General features: G+C 40.4%; 1 protein-coding gene across 6 annotated transcripts in view; it reads left to right on the top strand.

The window, feature by feature from the left end:
* neo1b (neogenin 1b) overlaps nucleotides 1–14,726 on the top strand; it is a 134,006-nt gene that overhangs the window by 72,985 nt on the left and 46,295 nt on the right. For 5 of the 6 annotated variants that reach the window (XM_073869024.1, XM_055192218.2, XM_073869021.1 and 2 more), the window contains exons 4-5: nucleotides 135–285; nucleotides 7,842–7,978. In XM_073869024.1, coding sequence (XP_073725125.1) covers nucleotides 135–285; nucleotides 7,842–7,978 — 288 coding nt within the window. The remainder of the gene's footprint in view (nucleotides 1–134; nucleotides 286–7,841; nucleotides 7,979–14,726) is intronic. The other variant, XM_073869022.1, reaches the window with a different exon arrangement.

The following is a 14,726-nucleotide window of genomic DNA, read 5'->3' as shown; positions in this document are numbered from 1 at the left end:
TAAAAAACGTTAAAAATGCAAAAAAATCCTCATATTTCTGTTCACGTTGGTAAACACTGACTCATGCAAAAAGACATTCGATAGGATGCAGACAGCGTACTTGTAAAATAAACATTTTGTTGTTATTTTTGCAGACTCTGGTGTTGAGGAAAAAGTGGAGACCCTCCAAGGCCCGGTTGCGGTGGCAAAGGTTGTCGGCGAGAGCGTGTTGTTGCCATGCGTCATGAAGGGTTATCCCGTGCCAGTTATTCGCTGGACGTTCAATGGGAGGCCGGTTGATGAGGGGTAAGTACGCCAGAATGTTTTTTCTCTTAATCTTCCACTGCGGTGGACTTTTAACCCAAACCACCAAGATAAAGTGCCAATAAATGAACAGTGTGACTTACAATCCAAACATTTTAGCATTTGGCATTCAGCAGCGTGCGCTGGGGCTCGCAATACACCAAATGCAATTTTCTTTACTCTTTTTCTCACAAATGAAACGTTGTGTACAGGTTCAAGCTGACAGCAGTGCCTTGTGGGATAGCACTTAAACTCTTTCTTCCTCAGATTCGCCGTCGTTCAGTCGCACGCTGGCAGCACTCACGCTTCTCATGCGTGACTTGGAGTGCTAAACTAAACTCGGTGCAAACTCAAGCCAGTCGCAATGAAACACAAACCGAATCCATTCAGTCTGACTTAATCACAGTATTCACTATTCAACATCTCAGTGTAAAATATCCTATTATTCGGTCGGGGTAATTACAGACACCCGTGTAAATGGATATTATGCAGCATGTGCGCCTTCCTCACGTTGCTGTTGTGTAATTGCGTTTACGTGGCATCATTACGAGACTCTTATCTAAAACACGGCGATGCACTACATAAAGTCACACACGCCGTTTATATGCTTTAAATTGCTTGGAGTAGTTTGTAAAATAGCTGCTGTTCTCTTTCCTGTTGTAATGGTTCAGTTCTGCCGTTGTCATCGGTCCTGCATGAATAATGTAGAAAGGATAGTACAGTCCCGGCATGTAAATCAGCTGTCAGGGATACAGCGCTGGACTCCATCAGTCATTATTACGCCTTTTGTGCTGGTCTGTTTACCCTGATGTGATTTCAGAGGCGGCTTTGGCAATGTTTTCATTGTGCTGGTGTAAAAGTGATTACATGCTTTTTATTAGCTCCTTGTCTGTCTCTTCTGACCCGCCGCATGTTTTATTTCCTCACGCTGGGAGTAGATTTGCTCCTGAGGTTCGCAGACAGTCGTTTAAAAACGGCATAACTCAACCCGATGCTTTGTCCGAAGTTTTCAAGGTTACGCGCTCGAGCCTGCCAGTGTTAAGAGACTCCGCTTACTGATAATGTTTGCAGATACAAGCATCACTTACTGTTTTGTGTTTTGCAGTTTTTGTTCAGATCACTAAGAGGGCGTGTAGACCAAGGCGTATGTTTTAAATTGTATGTTTTCAATTGTTTCCAATGGGAGCGCTGCGCTTTTTTTAAGAATGCCAACAGCTGGTGGAAAAGTCGAAATTTTTAACATTTTGGGTGAAATGCTCAGCTCCTCATTGTCACTTCTCACTCAGCTGTCCAATCAGAGTGGATGAGGGGCGGGACAAATATCACAACAACCAACCAGTGCATCGTTCAATGACAAACAAAGCAGAAGTATTATAGTAACCAAAGCACTCAGCTGAAAAAAGCTGGCAAGCGCCTACAGTAGGGCTGTCACTTTTCGTTCGAAAATCGATTGCACAATCGATCGGACCAACCAAAAAAAGTTTCGAAAACGAAAATAGGTAATCGATTTTACCAAATATGTACACTATTAATTTTTAAAGAATTAAACAATTAAAAATATAGACGTAATAAAACTCACAAACAAGCAGGAAAATAAAATGAAGAATTCCGAAAGTGCAGTAGGCGTTGCGAAAGCTAGACAGAACCCAGCAATTTTACGCACCTATAGTTTCACGCTTTCAATCCCTGCATCTAGTGTTTTTCAAAGAAAATGGAGGACAACGTCAATGAACCTGTGCAACACGAGAGAGCGACGAAACAGACCTTACATGAGCCACCATTGCCAGCTGACAGCGAACCGCTTTTGTGGTGGAAGATTGACAGTACGACATACCCCCACCTTGCGCAGCTGGCAACGAAGTACCCGAGTTTCCCTGGGACATCAGTGTGGTCGGAGCGCGTCTTCTCAACAGATGGACATATAGTGAATAAAAAACGCTCTGGACCCCGAAAATGTTCATGATCAACTTGTTTTCCTGACCAATAATTTGTAATGGCCATAGCCTTTTTGCGCATTTCATTATGCCTGCCTAGTGCCGCCTAAGTGTCTGTTACGTTTAATAAAAAAACACACAGCCTGTTCTCAACTTCAAGTAAGTCTATTTAAAGTTTCGTTTTTGAACAATTGTTTGAAATGAATTGAATCATTATTTAAAATAATTTTTGAATTGCCTAAATCATAAATGCAGCCGGTTTGAAGCCTGCAGTAATGTTTTTTATTTATGTTATGGCAGCAGTCCACTCTGCATATTTTTTTCGAGAATGTTGCACTACTGTTGCTGTTTGTTATTCTGCACGAAACTTGATGACAAAAAATAAGAAATATTGCTGACTTGTGCGTTTCCAGCGCTCTCTTCACGTTTGTCCGTTATTTGGCGTTGAAAATGGAAACGTCTTTTTAGACATGGAAAATCGATTTTACAATCGATTCAATGAACACTTATATATTAAAAATCGAAAATGATTTTTTCACAAAAGTGACAGCCCTAGCCTACAGTTGGCGTCCATCTGACGATTTCTGCCGTGGTTAAATGGGGGTGTGCATACCAAGGTGTTTATGTCGGCATCTGGAAAATAATGGGTTTTGTCCGTGTTGAGCGTCGGCGCTTTGCCGAAAATGAAAAATTTTCAACTTTGGGTGAAATGCTCAGCTCGTCAATGTCACTTCTCACTCTGCCGTCCAATGACAGTGAATGAGGGGCGGGACAAATATCACAATAACCAACTGATGCATTGTTCAACGACTGATACCCAAAGCAGAACTAACCAAAGTGCTTAGCTGAAAAAATGCTGGCAAGCACCCACAGTCAGCATCCGCCTGGCATTTTCAGCCACGTTTAAAGGGGGCGTGCACACCAAGGTCTTTACGTCGGCAGCCGCCATATGTTTTCAATGGTTTCCAATTTGAGCGCCCGGAGTTGAAAAATCTTCAACTTTCGGTGTCGTCAATGTCACTTCTCACTCTGCCATCCAATCCCAGTGGATAAGGGGCGGGACAAATACTTCAACTTTCGGTGTCGTCAATGTCACTTCTCACTCTGCCATCCAATCCCAGTGGATGAGGGGCGGGACAAATACCACAACCGGCGCATAGTTCAACAACTGATAAACAAAGTAAAAGTATCATGACAACCAAAGCGCTCAGCTGAAAAACGTTTGCAAGCGCCTACAGTTGGGTCCGCCTGCCATTTTCAGTCGCGGTTAAAGGGGGCGTGCACAACAAGGCGTTTACGTCTGCAGCCACCAGATGTTTTCAATTGTTTCCAATGGAAAACAACGGGTTTTGTCTGTGTTGAGCGGCCAGAGTTGAAAAAATTTTCAACTTTGGGTGAAACGCTCAGCTCGTCGATGTCACTTCTCACTCGGCCGTACCATCACAGTGGATGAGGGGCGGGACAGATATCACAACATCCAACTGATGCATTGTTCAAAGACTGATAACCAAAGCGCTTAGCTAAAGTAAAAAGCAAAAGTATAATAGCATCCAAAGCGCTCAGCTGAAAAACGCTGGCAAGCATCTACAGTTGGCGTCCGCCTGGTGTTTTCAGCCACGGTTAAACGTGCACACCAAGGCGTTTACGTCGGCAGCCGCCATATGTTTTCAATTATTTCCAAGCGCTTCGCGTTTTTTCCGTACTGAGCGCCAAGAGTTGAAAATTTTTTGACTGTAAGCTCGGCTGAGCGGTTTGGTTGCCATAATACTTCTGCTTTGTTATCAGTCGTTGAACGATGCGGGTGATTGGACGGCCGAGTGAGAAGTGACATATATTTACAGCTGGTCTATTCGCACCAGATTTGTATTACTTGGGGTCATTTCTCCAGACCGTTTACAGAAGGAAGAAGTCTGACATTGTCTGTAATGATTACTGACATGGAGCAACTAAAATCACTGAGAAACTCTGAAAAAATTGCTTTACCCCACCTCTCTATGTAAAACTAATCCTGTCCGAATAGTACTATAGTCTTCTCTCTGTATTATTGTATTCAACTGTTTCCCATCCAACGTAATTTGAAATGATGCGTTCCGTAAAGATCGAATTGATCGTATGAAAGAGCCGATGTAGACTAATCATGACCTGTTTAAGATGCTAAACACACTCAGTCCCTAAATGTCGGCCGTTTCTTTCTCGGTCTGTCCGTTGAGTGTTGACTGAAAGCGTCTAAATGTCTAATTGCAGTTGTCTGTGCGATAATTTTTGACAGACGGTGTCATTTACGGTGTAATTGCTTCTCTTGTGGCTTTGGGCCGATGTAATGTATTCCTGATACATTCTAATCATGTGATTACCCACAATGCCCACAACTTCAGGACTGTCCATCATGTGTTTGTGGATGTGAGTGAAGATTCGGATAAACGGCTTGTGTGGATTTTCAGCTCTGTGTTAGGGTGTGTTTACTGGTTAAGATTTTTGCTTTGAGCCAGGACAGTTTAAAATGCAGTAATGCTGATCTAAGGTCAGTTCATGCGTTCCTTTATTAAATTAGTGATAATCTGGAAATAAGAAGATGGTCTTGGATCAGTGTTTGAGAGAATATGACACAGATAATTGGGTGATTTAAAAGTTTGTCTCATGCCTGAATTAAATGTTGACTTAACCCTGAATTAGAGCGGGAATGCTGTTTAGTGCTTTATGGAAAGCCGGCAGAGATCCACGGAATTCTGTGGATAAATGAGGATCGTTTCTACCCTGACTGAACAGCTTTTGTGCTTTCTGACATTTGTTAAAATTGAATTTCTATGTAAGATATTGCCAGGGGTTTGTATTCCAAAAGGAACGCCAGCGCAGCCGGATGGACTGAGGTGTTTCCCAGGAAAAACACTTACTTCAGCATGTGTTTGTTGGGATTTTCTGAGTGGATTGCAAACATATAAAACGAGGAATAATACAAATCATATACAGATGCATATTCAGCTCTTTTTGGAACACTGAATTATTTTCACGATGTTTGTGTATTGCTGTGATTTAATGTGTTTCTTGTATAATAAAAATAAGTTCTCTTGGCTCTATTGCTGAATCCCGTTAATATTTACAATGCTCGGCTGAGAGTGTTTGTCTCCCTTTTAAACATTCATGACTAGTGTTCGGCTTGCAAGAAAGTTGATATTGTTTTTAATATTTGATCAACGTTTGCAACCAACAATAAATATGAACAGGACTCTAAAGATCTGTGCACACTGAAGTCCAAAATTTTCGTCACGCACAGAAACCTTGCACACCCAGTCCGATGCATAACCTTTTTTTCATAACGTAACACAGCTTCAGTGTCATAAAGAAATAGTGATTTGAGTTAAGCCTGAAGTATAGTTTAGTTTTTGCACATACACGAGGGTCAGCATACAGTGCCCGTGACGGAAATTTTTATACTTTATGTACGTCATGCATACGTGTACAGGAGTATGTAAAATGTAGGCCAGCAGAGCAATTGCAAAATTTTTCTCAATACGCATATGTTGAAATCGAGGGGCAAGCTTCCGATCCCTCTGATGAAGCCAATACGGAAGTGACTTAAACTGCAATTCATCGACTTTTCGAGATTCGAGACTGGCTCCAAAAGGGAGTCAATTCCCATAGACCCCAATGTTAAAATGCCCAAGTTTACAGTAGAAAATAATATGTTTCCAGCCGGGTACAAAAAGTGTTTTGGTCTATATAGATAATTCTGCCCTTAATGACAACTGTGAGGAGGTGAATGTTTTTTACTCATCCGTTAAGTCTAACTGTGGGTACACCAGATGCGTCTACCGCGGGTAGTTGGACGCTTGAACATTTTGAGTGTACTCGCTTCATTCGTGCGTAAAATTCTAGTAATCGAGACATTCACGCGGAAATTTGCGTCATGTGAGGGGCTTCTGCGACTCTGCTTGCTTCCTGTAATCACGTCACTACTAGAGCATGCTCCTGATTGGTTAACGAGACGCGTTTTTCCCACAAAGTTCAGATTTTCGAACTCAATTAACATCATTTGCGCGAATAATGCAGAATCACGTCTAGCTTGCCGTGAGACCTCCAGGCGCGCGTCAACGCGTCTTTACATTGACTTAACATCGAAATCACTTACGCTTGACGCCTCTACCATGGTTGGTGTGAACGCAGCGTTAAAGTTCTGCATAATTAAGGGCGTGGCCACTTGAGTGACAGGTGAACTACCACTTTTGTCACTCGAGTCGAGCTAGGTGGGCGTGGTTCACCCACGTCCCGCGTCTTTACCCATTTTCGGTTATCCGCAAGTGATGCTCGGTCGACGTCCAGCCAAGAGGGCCACGGCAAGCACTGCCTACTTTAAACTTACTAAACCTTAAAAAAACCTTTAAACTTTAAAAAACTCTTCACAAACCTATGGGTGACATCACGGACACTACGTCCATTTTTTTACAGTCTATGGTTGAAATTTGAAACGCATAGAGAAGCTACGGTATCCGCCAGAGGGCAAACATGTCGTCATCTGGGACAATGTTAGCCTGGTCCAACCAGACTCCCGTACATTCATTTAATTTGTACAGAGAGTCTGGCCACGCTCCATTGCAAACCGGTACTTCCGTTAAGGAGGGTCCTCTGTGGAAATTTAAAACTATTGGATCTGCCTAGAGTCACTCTGAATCTGTCATAACCAATCACTAACGTTTGGTCGTGACGTATGTAACTCAGTCTGGCGCACGACCTCAACGTCATCGTTCTTAGCCACCCCCCTCTGTTCGCTGATTGAACCTGCAGATGTTTGCCGGAGAAATGAAACTCTACACAGCAGTCCCAGACGTTGTACTGAAGCAAAATGAAAATTAAGCGGAAGCATGTAGGAGGGCGGAGCAAGGCTAGGACAATGTAGCGATGAAACGCATTTTGTAAAGCAGTTTGTCCGTTTAGGGCTACTGTAGAACGACGACTTCCATATATGGGGACGCGCCGAGAATGTCGATAAAAATGTCTCATTCTAAGGTAATAAAAACAATACAGTTCATCATGTAAGGTCTTTATACACCAGTGATAATATGGTTATTTATTTTATATTGCATTTCTGTCAAGATATCCTCCTAAAAGTTAAACAATGCACCTTTAAACGATGAGCGAGCAAGCAGAATTCATTCATTTATCTGTCCTTAGTCAAACACAGTAATTGGTAATTTTCCCTTAATAGCACAGCATGAGTATTTATATGATGAATTGATATGCAGGTGGTTTGAATGGATGATTCCTTAATGGGCTCTCTCTCTCTCTCTCTCTCTTGCTCTCTCTTGCTCTCTCTCTCGCTCTCTCTCGTGCTGTAAATATTGATTTTTCTCTCTTAGCTCATCTTAGTGAACCCACCATTTCTCTCTATGGTTGCCTCCGGTCTCACAGTCATTGGGGGACAGCAGTTTAATGACAAACTGTAGGACATGTCATCAACACATAAAGGAAAATCCAGAGGAAATGAAACCTACACCGTATCCTGTTTTTAACACCGTCTCGATGCTTGAGACTGTTTGCGATGGTGAAAACAGTACAGATGTCCTGAAAGGAAAAGTGTCTTTGACAAACAGCTTGTCAACACGTCCTAATCGCTCTTCTTTTCTTTGCCAGCAGTGAACGCTTCGCTGTGATTGGTGGGGGCAGCCTGCAGATCGTCAACCTGACAGAGGAGGATGCTGGGATATATAGCTGCCAGGCAGATGGCAACAACATGACCAGTGAGATACAGGCAGAGCTCGCCGTGCGGGGTGTGTATCAAGAACAAGTTTTCGAAATCTAATTTGGTTTATTAGATCAATTCATTTGATGTTTATGAACATCTGACGAGAAATAGAAGGTTATTATGGTGCAACCACACGTCTAGATGTTTTTTATTTTTATTTACTTAACCTTTATAGATTTTTTCCTACTTTCATCACTTTGCGGATATCCGCTTTTTTGTAGAGCAAACCAGAGCTTTTATGTTTCTGAGCATCTAAACACTTCAAAAAAAGTTCAGAAGATATTTCAACAAAGTCTGGGCATGCAATACTCACATTCTCAAAGGCAAGATTTTCTTATTTTAACTACGATTGAATCTTACTTGCGTCACTAATGATTTCATACTTGGCTTGATTTGTTTTAATCTCGACTCGCTTGGCTAAATTTTCCACTATTGGCAATCAAGCCTGTGGCCGATAACCATTTACTTACTGACTTCAGACAATCACAATGAGCCTTAACGACAAAAGTAATACCAGCATGACATGAGACAACAACAGAAGCTCATTTAAATAAAGGCACAACGGTATATAAAGTAAAATATTGGATCTAGTTTGTGTTAAAGTTTTTCACAAAACATGTTCTGCCTTGACCATTTAGACCAAATGTGAATAAATGTGGTTTGAATCGGGTTTGTAAATCAGATTTGATGCCATTTTTTGCTGTTTGCCAACCAAAAGCAACTAAAATGATTCAAGTTGTACACGCAGGATTTTTGCTGCCTGTCTGAATAAAGCCAGAGAGACTGGTGTGGTATGTATGTATGTGTGTAATATTGTCACATCCCTGATCTGAGGTCTGTTATTTTCACCTCCTGCTGGTGATCTGAGCAGCAGTAGACCACCGGAGAGATTCCACGTCTGATAGACTCTGACGTTTTTCCACCAGCTTTTTTTGACTTTTACAGGCGCTGACGCACAATCGGACCGCTCTGTTACTGAACACAGGAAGCGAAATCTCCCATGAGAGTCAGTAAATCTGATCTGGTTTCTGATGGGGTAAAAATATACCTGACTTTGTGCCAAAACGCGCACGCACAAACAGGTGCCCACAGATGTGTGCGAACAGACCTTATAAAATGCTCAAACAGGTGCATGTGTATAATATAGTTATGCTTATTATTAAGTTTGCAATATATAAAAAATATATATTTCAAGGCTTTATAGTTTGTAAAAAATTTACAATTACATTAAATCACTAACAATTATTAGGAGAGACTTAAGAAGATTTAATGCAGAAATATGGGTCATTATACATTTTCCAAGCTGATAAACATTTGTGACCCGTGTTGCAAAATGAATCGGAATGTATAATTATCGAATTTGGTCGAAATTGAGGTTTTTATTTAAGCAATATCGCTCGAGTAGGAGTGTGATATAGCTCTATATCATCACGGCTGTGATTAGGCCAGAGGCCGTAGGCCGAGTGCCGGAGGCAATCACAGCCGTGATGATATAGAGCTATATCACACGACTCCGAGAGCGATATTGCTTTTATACAACAGTTCGACGGCACACGTTTGAAAAACGAAAACTAGAAAAAAACAACGGAGTTATTTTAAAAGCCTCTTTGTTTGAGAACTACTTCTTCCGCCACGGATTTGAGGGCGGCCAGAATGACAGGTAAAACTTTCGGCTGCTTTGAATCTCATAACAACTCAATGGACGGAAAAGCCGTTTCTTTATATTACCGTTTCTTGGTCACAAAGTGTAGTTTTAAGATTAGTTCAGTTGAGAATGTATATGTATTATATTTAAATCTGCAGTCGATTAGTAAAGATAGCGCCTGTTTGAACGTTTGCTTAGTGAGATTCGGTACGAATGAGAACCAAAGCATGAGCGGACGTCAGTGTTCACTCGCCCCGCTGACCACCACCCTCTCTGGGCTACATCTCTGACAGGGATTCCCCGGCTCTCATGTTGGCCTTGTTTGTTTATGATCGTCAAAATGAGATCAAATCAGCAGTATTTGGTGTCATGATCAAACTATTACTTGTTTTTTATTCATATTTAGTGTCTTTTGTGTTGTTATTGTTTTGTCGCGAGGTAAAAGTTAATAAAACTATACTTGTATAACATTACTATTGCTTTCCCATTTACTCTTAACGCGATACGAGCACTCGATTATTATTATTAAACTTTGTTCTTGTCAGTACTATATAAAACGTTTTTTATAAGTGTCAGAGAGATGTTTTTGCATGCTGCTTATAAATATATCAGTGGCGATATCTCATAATATGTTTTAATAGTCACGTCACGATAAAGTAAATGATCAATGTCCACATTTAAAAGCTGCGGTGCTTACCTGCAGTTCCACGGTGTTTTCGCGTTCTGAGAAGAGATATTGCTCCAGAAAAAAATTGTTTACATTCCTCTTTCCAAATGTTAATCGTCCACACGATGTGACAAGACATAACTTCCATTAAGTTTAACGTAACATCCAAGAGCGCTGATCTTTGACGGAATAATAACTTCCGATTGGGATTCACACACTGATTTACGCGCTAGTGAAATAATGAGACACATGGAGAGTGTTAAAAACAGCGCGTTTGTGTGTGTCCGTGTGTGTGTGCAGTTTTTTCCATTTAGAGATGAGCCTGTTTAGAGGACCTCCATTCACTAGGTGGCGGAATGATACGAAAGGTGAAGCGGTTACTGTGCCATTATCAGTAGAATATTGCATGCCTCTTAGCCAATCAGATTCAAGAACCAGAAAGAACTGTTGTATAAAAAGATATATACGCAAGCACGCAACCCTGATATATACAAATATAGACATAATTACAGTTTAATAATATTTGTTTAATAATAAGGTGACATTGGAGTAAAAAAAATCTGTAGTTTGGTTTCATGTGCTCACGCAAAACCTTCACGTGCAGAATTTTTTTTAAGTTTATTTTCGCGTGCGCATGTTAAACTATCGCGTGCACACGTGAAACTAAAGCGGAAGTTTTATGTGTGCACGCTAAACTAAACGCGATAGTTTCACGTGCGCACGCGAAAGTTTCACGTGTGCACGCGAAACTTAACTTTATTTCATTTTTACGTTTTGACAAGAATTCATGCAGATATAATCTGTTATGTGATGTGTAAGATTATATTAGATCAGTGTCGGCGCCACGAGCGGGCCCTAGGGGGCATGGCCCGGCCACTTGAGTCACTGTGCCCCCTTACTTCTCAAAATAACAATGAACTTAATAATTAAAAAAATGTGCTGCAAATACATTTGGTTATACAATGAATACTGAATAAAATTCGGAGTATAATTAATAAAAAATAATAATTAAAATACTAACCCACAATGTTTAAGAATGTGGGGCTTGTAGTGCAGACCGTGCTGAACTCTGGGTAATGTAGTCGAGGAGCGCTGTGTTCGCATGTGCATTGTTAATAGTGATACACAGAAGGAAATACGAGCGTTTTCATGTTTATCTCAAGTTTATTTGCAAGTTTTGCCCTGCCACCCGGGTGTTCAGATGATGTAAACCTGATAAGAAAGCGATGGAGACTGTTTCGTTGGAAATAAAAAAATGTGCTTCGGAACCACATTGTCTGCTCATCACTGCGTGTAAACAAACCCGAGTGAACTGTTACAACTATCGTCACGATAGCCGAGTCGGATGATAAAAAGGTAACAAATGCTAACATAGTCAGCCAGTTACATACACGCAGCCACTACATTTGAACAACACAAATTCTTAAAGGTATCCCCAGTGTTTTGTCTGCACTGAAAGTTACTGTCACGTTCGGGGGCTCAATCGCCAACTCATTTTCTGTCTAAATAATGTATACTTGTAAGTCTTGGCATTTGAGCAAGACGAAGAAATTTCGCGACAAATAAAAGGACCTTCTTAAAAAGTTTTAAAAAGTCCTCTCGTCGCCTGCAGCTCTTCTGAAGGTAAAATGCATAGTTCATTCTGGTGTTAGATATGTCAGTAACATTGTTTTCTTTTGCTGTTATTTGGTTATTTACTGGTCTTTATTATTTGCGTGAGTTATCCAGTCTTGCACTTTAACGTCATTATAAGTTATGGTTTTACTATAGTGAGGGATTTATTTGCGACAACAACTTGGCTGGCTATATCAATCCTGCTAATTTCACGGCTAGTTGCTATATGAGTAAATATATAGACATAACATTTTGATTTGATGTCTTTTATTAGCTTATTTTTAAGAAATGCAAACCTTCTGGCAAAACGTTTCCAGACGCGTTAAAACAAGTTAAAAGTCAAAAGAGGAACATTCGGTTTAATCATTGTAAATACAATCTCATATACGTTATTAATTATGCATATTTATTCTGTATTAATTCGTAGGTATTAAACTGTCCCTGTTAACGTGACTCGCTCGCACTCGCAGTACCCGGGTGAGGCTGTGTTTCAGGCGGTTGTTCAAGGAATAAAATACCTTTGAATGTTGCGACTGGCCAGTGGCCAATCAGTACCAAGCATTTTACAGTGCCATGTAGTAATAATAATAATAAAATAATAAGATGAACCAGGTGCCCCACCAGTAAAATAGGAGGCCCCCTCATTCTGTATTCTCTGGCGCCGACACTGTATTAGATCCTTGCATTACAGTAGATCTTAAACCTGTCTGTCTCAAATGTCAATCAAACAATAAAAGAAAGAAATAAGTTCAACAAATATTTTTCTTATAATATTGTTTTTTACTTTGTGTGTGCTAAATCTATTAGTTTTAGGGATTGGATGCAGTGATTTTGTTTTTAAACTCTTTAACTCAATTTTTTTTCTTCTCAAAATTACTTTGCTGACTCTGTCAAGTTCAAACACGTGTAGCTCTGTCATTTTTTTTTTGTCAGATTCTAACAAATCATACATCGCTTTAAGTTTTTTTTATAGAGAATGCCAAAATATAAATAACAATTTTTTTTTAAATTTGCTCATTCCAACTTAATTTGCCAGCACTAGTCACATGTGGTCCTGAATTACTGATGAAAAAGTGAAGTTTGCTCCATATTAACAGTATTTTATTGATTGTAGCATAATTTTGCATGATCCATAATTTGAAGTCAAGGTTGAGTGATTTTTTTTTTGCAGTAGTCTTGTGACGGGATTTTATGTTTAGCCACATTTTTAGTATGCATACTGCATGCCTGTAAACACAGTTTACACTTGTGTTTTACAAACTGAGAGAGGAGTTGAAATGAATTTCTGCGGCAATCGACAGCATTGATTTGCTTTGAACCTGGAACATTCCTGGAAATATTTTTTGCATAATTAAATGGGCAACCCTAAATCCCGAAACGTTACTGTTTACAGCCTGGTACGAAAGTGGTTTTGGTGTACTAAGTTACTTATTTTGTCCTTCATGACAACTGTAAGGGGGTGAATTTTTTTTGGAACTCATCCGGTTGAATTATATAAATCCTTAAAGTTCTGAATAATTAAGGGCGTGGCCACTTGAGTGACGGGTGGATCGCCACTGCTGTCACTACTGTTGAGCTAGGCGGGCGTGGTTTTAGCAACCAGGCCACGTTACGCCTCTTTGCCCATTTTTGGTCATTTGGTAGTGACATACTGCTAAGATGGCGACAGTCGTCTCCACCTACTTTGGGTTTCAAAAATGCTCTTCAGAAACCTACGGGTGACATCACAGACACTATGTCCATGATTAATACAGCTGGTTTGTTCACTTTTTATCTACATCTACCATCCATGACACACAGCTTTTATGCAATATTTCTCGTGTTTGAGTCATTATCCTTGATAGGGAATATGCTGTGACTCTGCAGGAATAAATAATGTTCTGCTATTTTTTGATGAGAGCTGCAGTGACCGCTCAGTGAGTTGGGTTATTAAACACTAACGGTTTTAATCTCTTAATGTCTGCACTCGTAAGTCTTCTGACCGGTCAAAAGCTGAGGTTTTCCTGGTTTCTTACAGAACCGTAATTAATGCTGGTTTAGGTTACACTTTAAACTTACCCATAAGATCAGGGTCCCCACCCGTCCTTGAAATCCTTGAAAGTTTGTGAATCTGCGGGAAAAAAATTCAAGGCCCTGGGAAGTTTTTGAAAATATTCATACATAGATACAGGTCATTGAAAATGCTTAAATCTATTTTATGCAAGACGTTTTCTAGGGGAAAAAATCCATGTTATTCCCTTTGTAGTGTAGGATACGTATGTAACTGTTGTTCCCTGAGAAGGGAACGAGACGCTGCGTCTCTCTTGCCATACCTCCTGCGTCTCTGTAATGCCGTCTTTAGCAATATTTCAGATAGCGATATACTTCCTGGCTCCCGTGTCACCCTGTCTTTGTCGTTAAGCCTCACCATTGGTTGAATTTGATATACACATTCAGAGGCACTTACCCCTGGAGGTGTCCCAAAAGTGTCACCGCAGTGATGCAGCGCGAGTTCCCGTGAAAGGGAACTGTAACAATGTATCTTAAAAGGTAACACGATGTAACATTGCTCTCACTTGAAATGTGTCCCCACATTTAGTCCTTGAATTTGAGGGTATTGGACCTGAAAAGTCCTTGAAAGATCCTTGAATTTGAAGTTAACTAAAGTGTGGGAACCTTGTAAGATGAAAGGAAAATCTTGAGAAATGCACACTTAATAGTGCACACTTCCGTCCATATTTCAATTCTGCATCTGTAACTAGAGCACACTTTGTCACTGCCTGAATTAAATACAGTATGCATACTGAGGTTGTGTGACAACAATTTAGCATCTATTCACATACAATTTCACATACTAAGCGGCATTTA

The sequence above is a fragment of the Misgurnus anguillicaudatus genome, chromosome 6, assembly GCF_027580225.2.
Source record: "Misgurnus anguillicaudatus chromosome 6, ASM2758022v2, whole genome shotgun sequence".
In the NCBI taxonomy this organism is placed as follows: Eukaryota; Metazoa; Chordata; class Actinopteri; order Cypriniformes; family Cobitidae; genus Misgurnus; species Misgurnus anguillicaudatus.
This window is presented reverse-complemented; position numbering and strand designations above follow the sequence as displayed.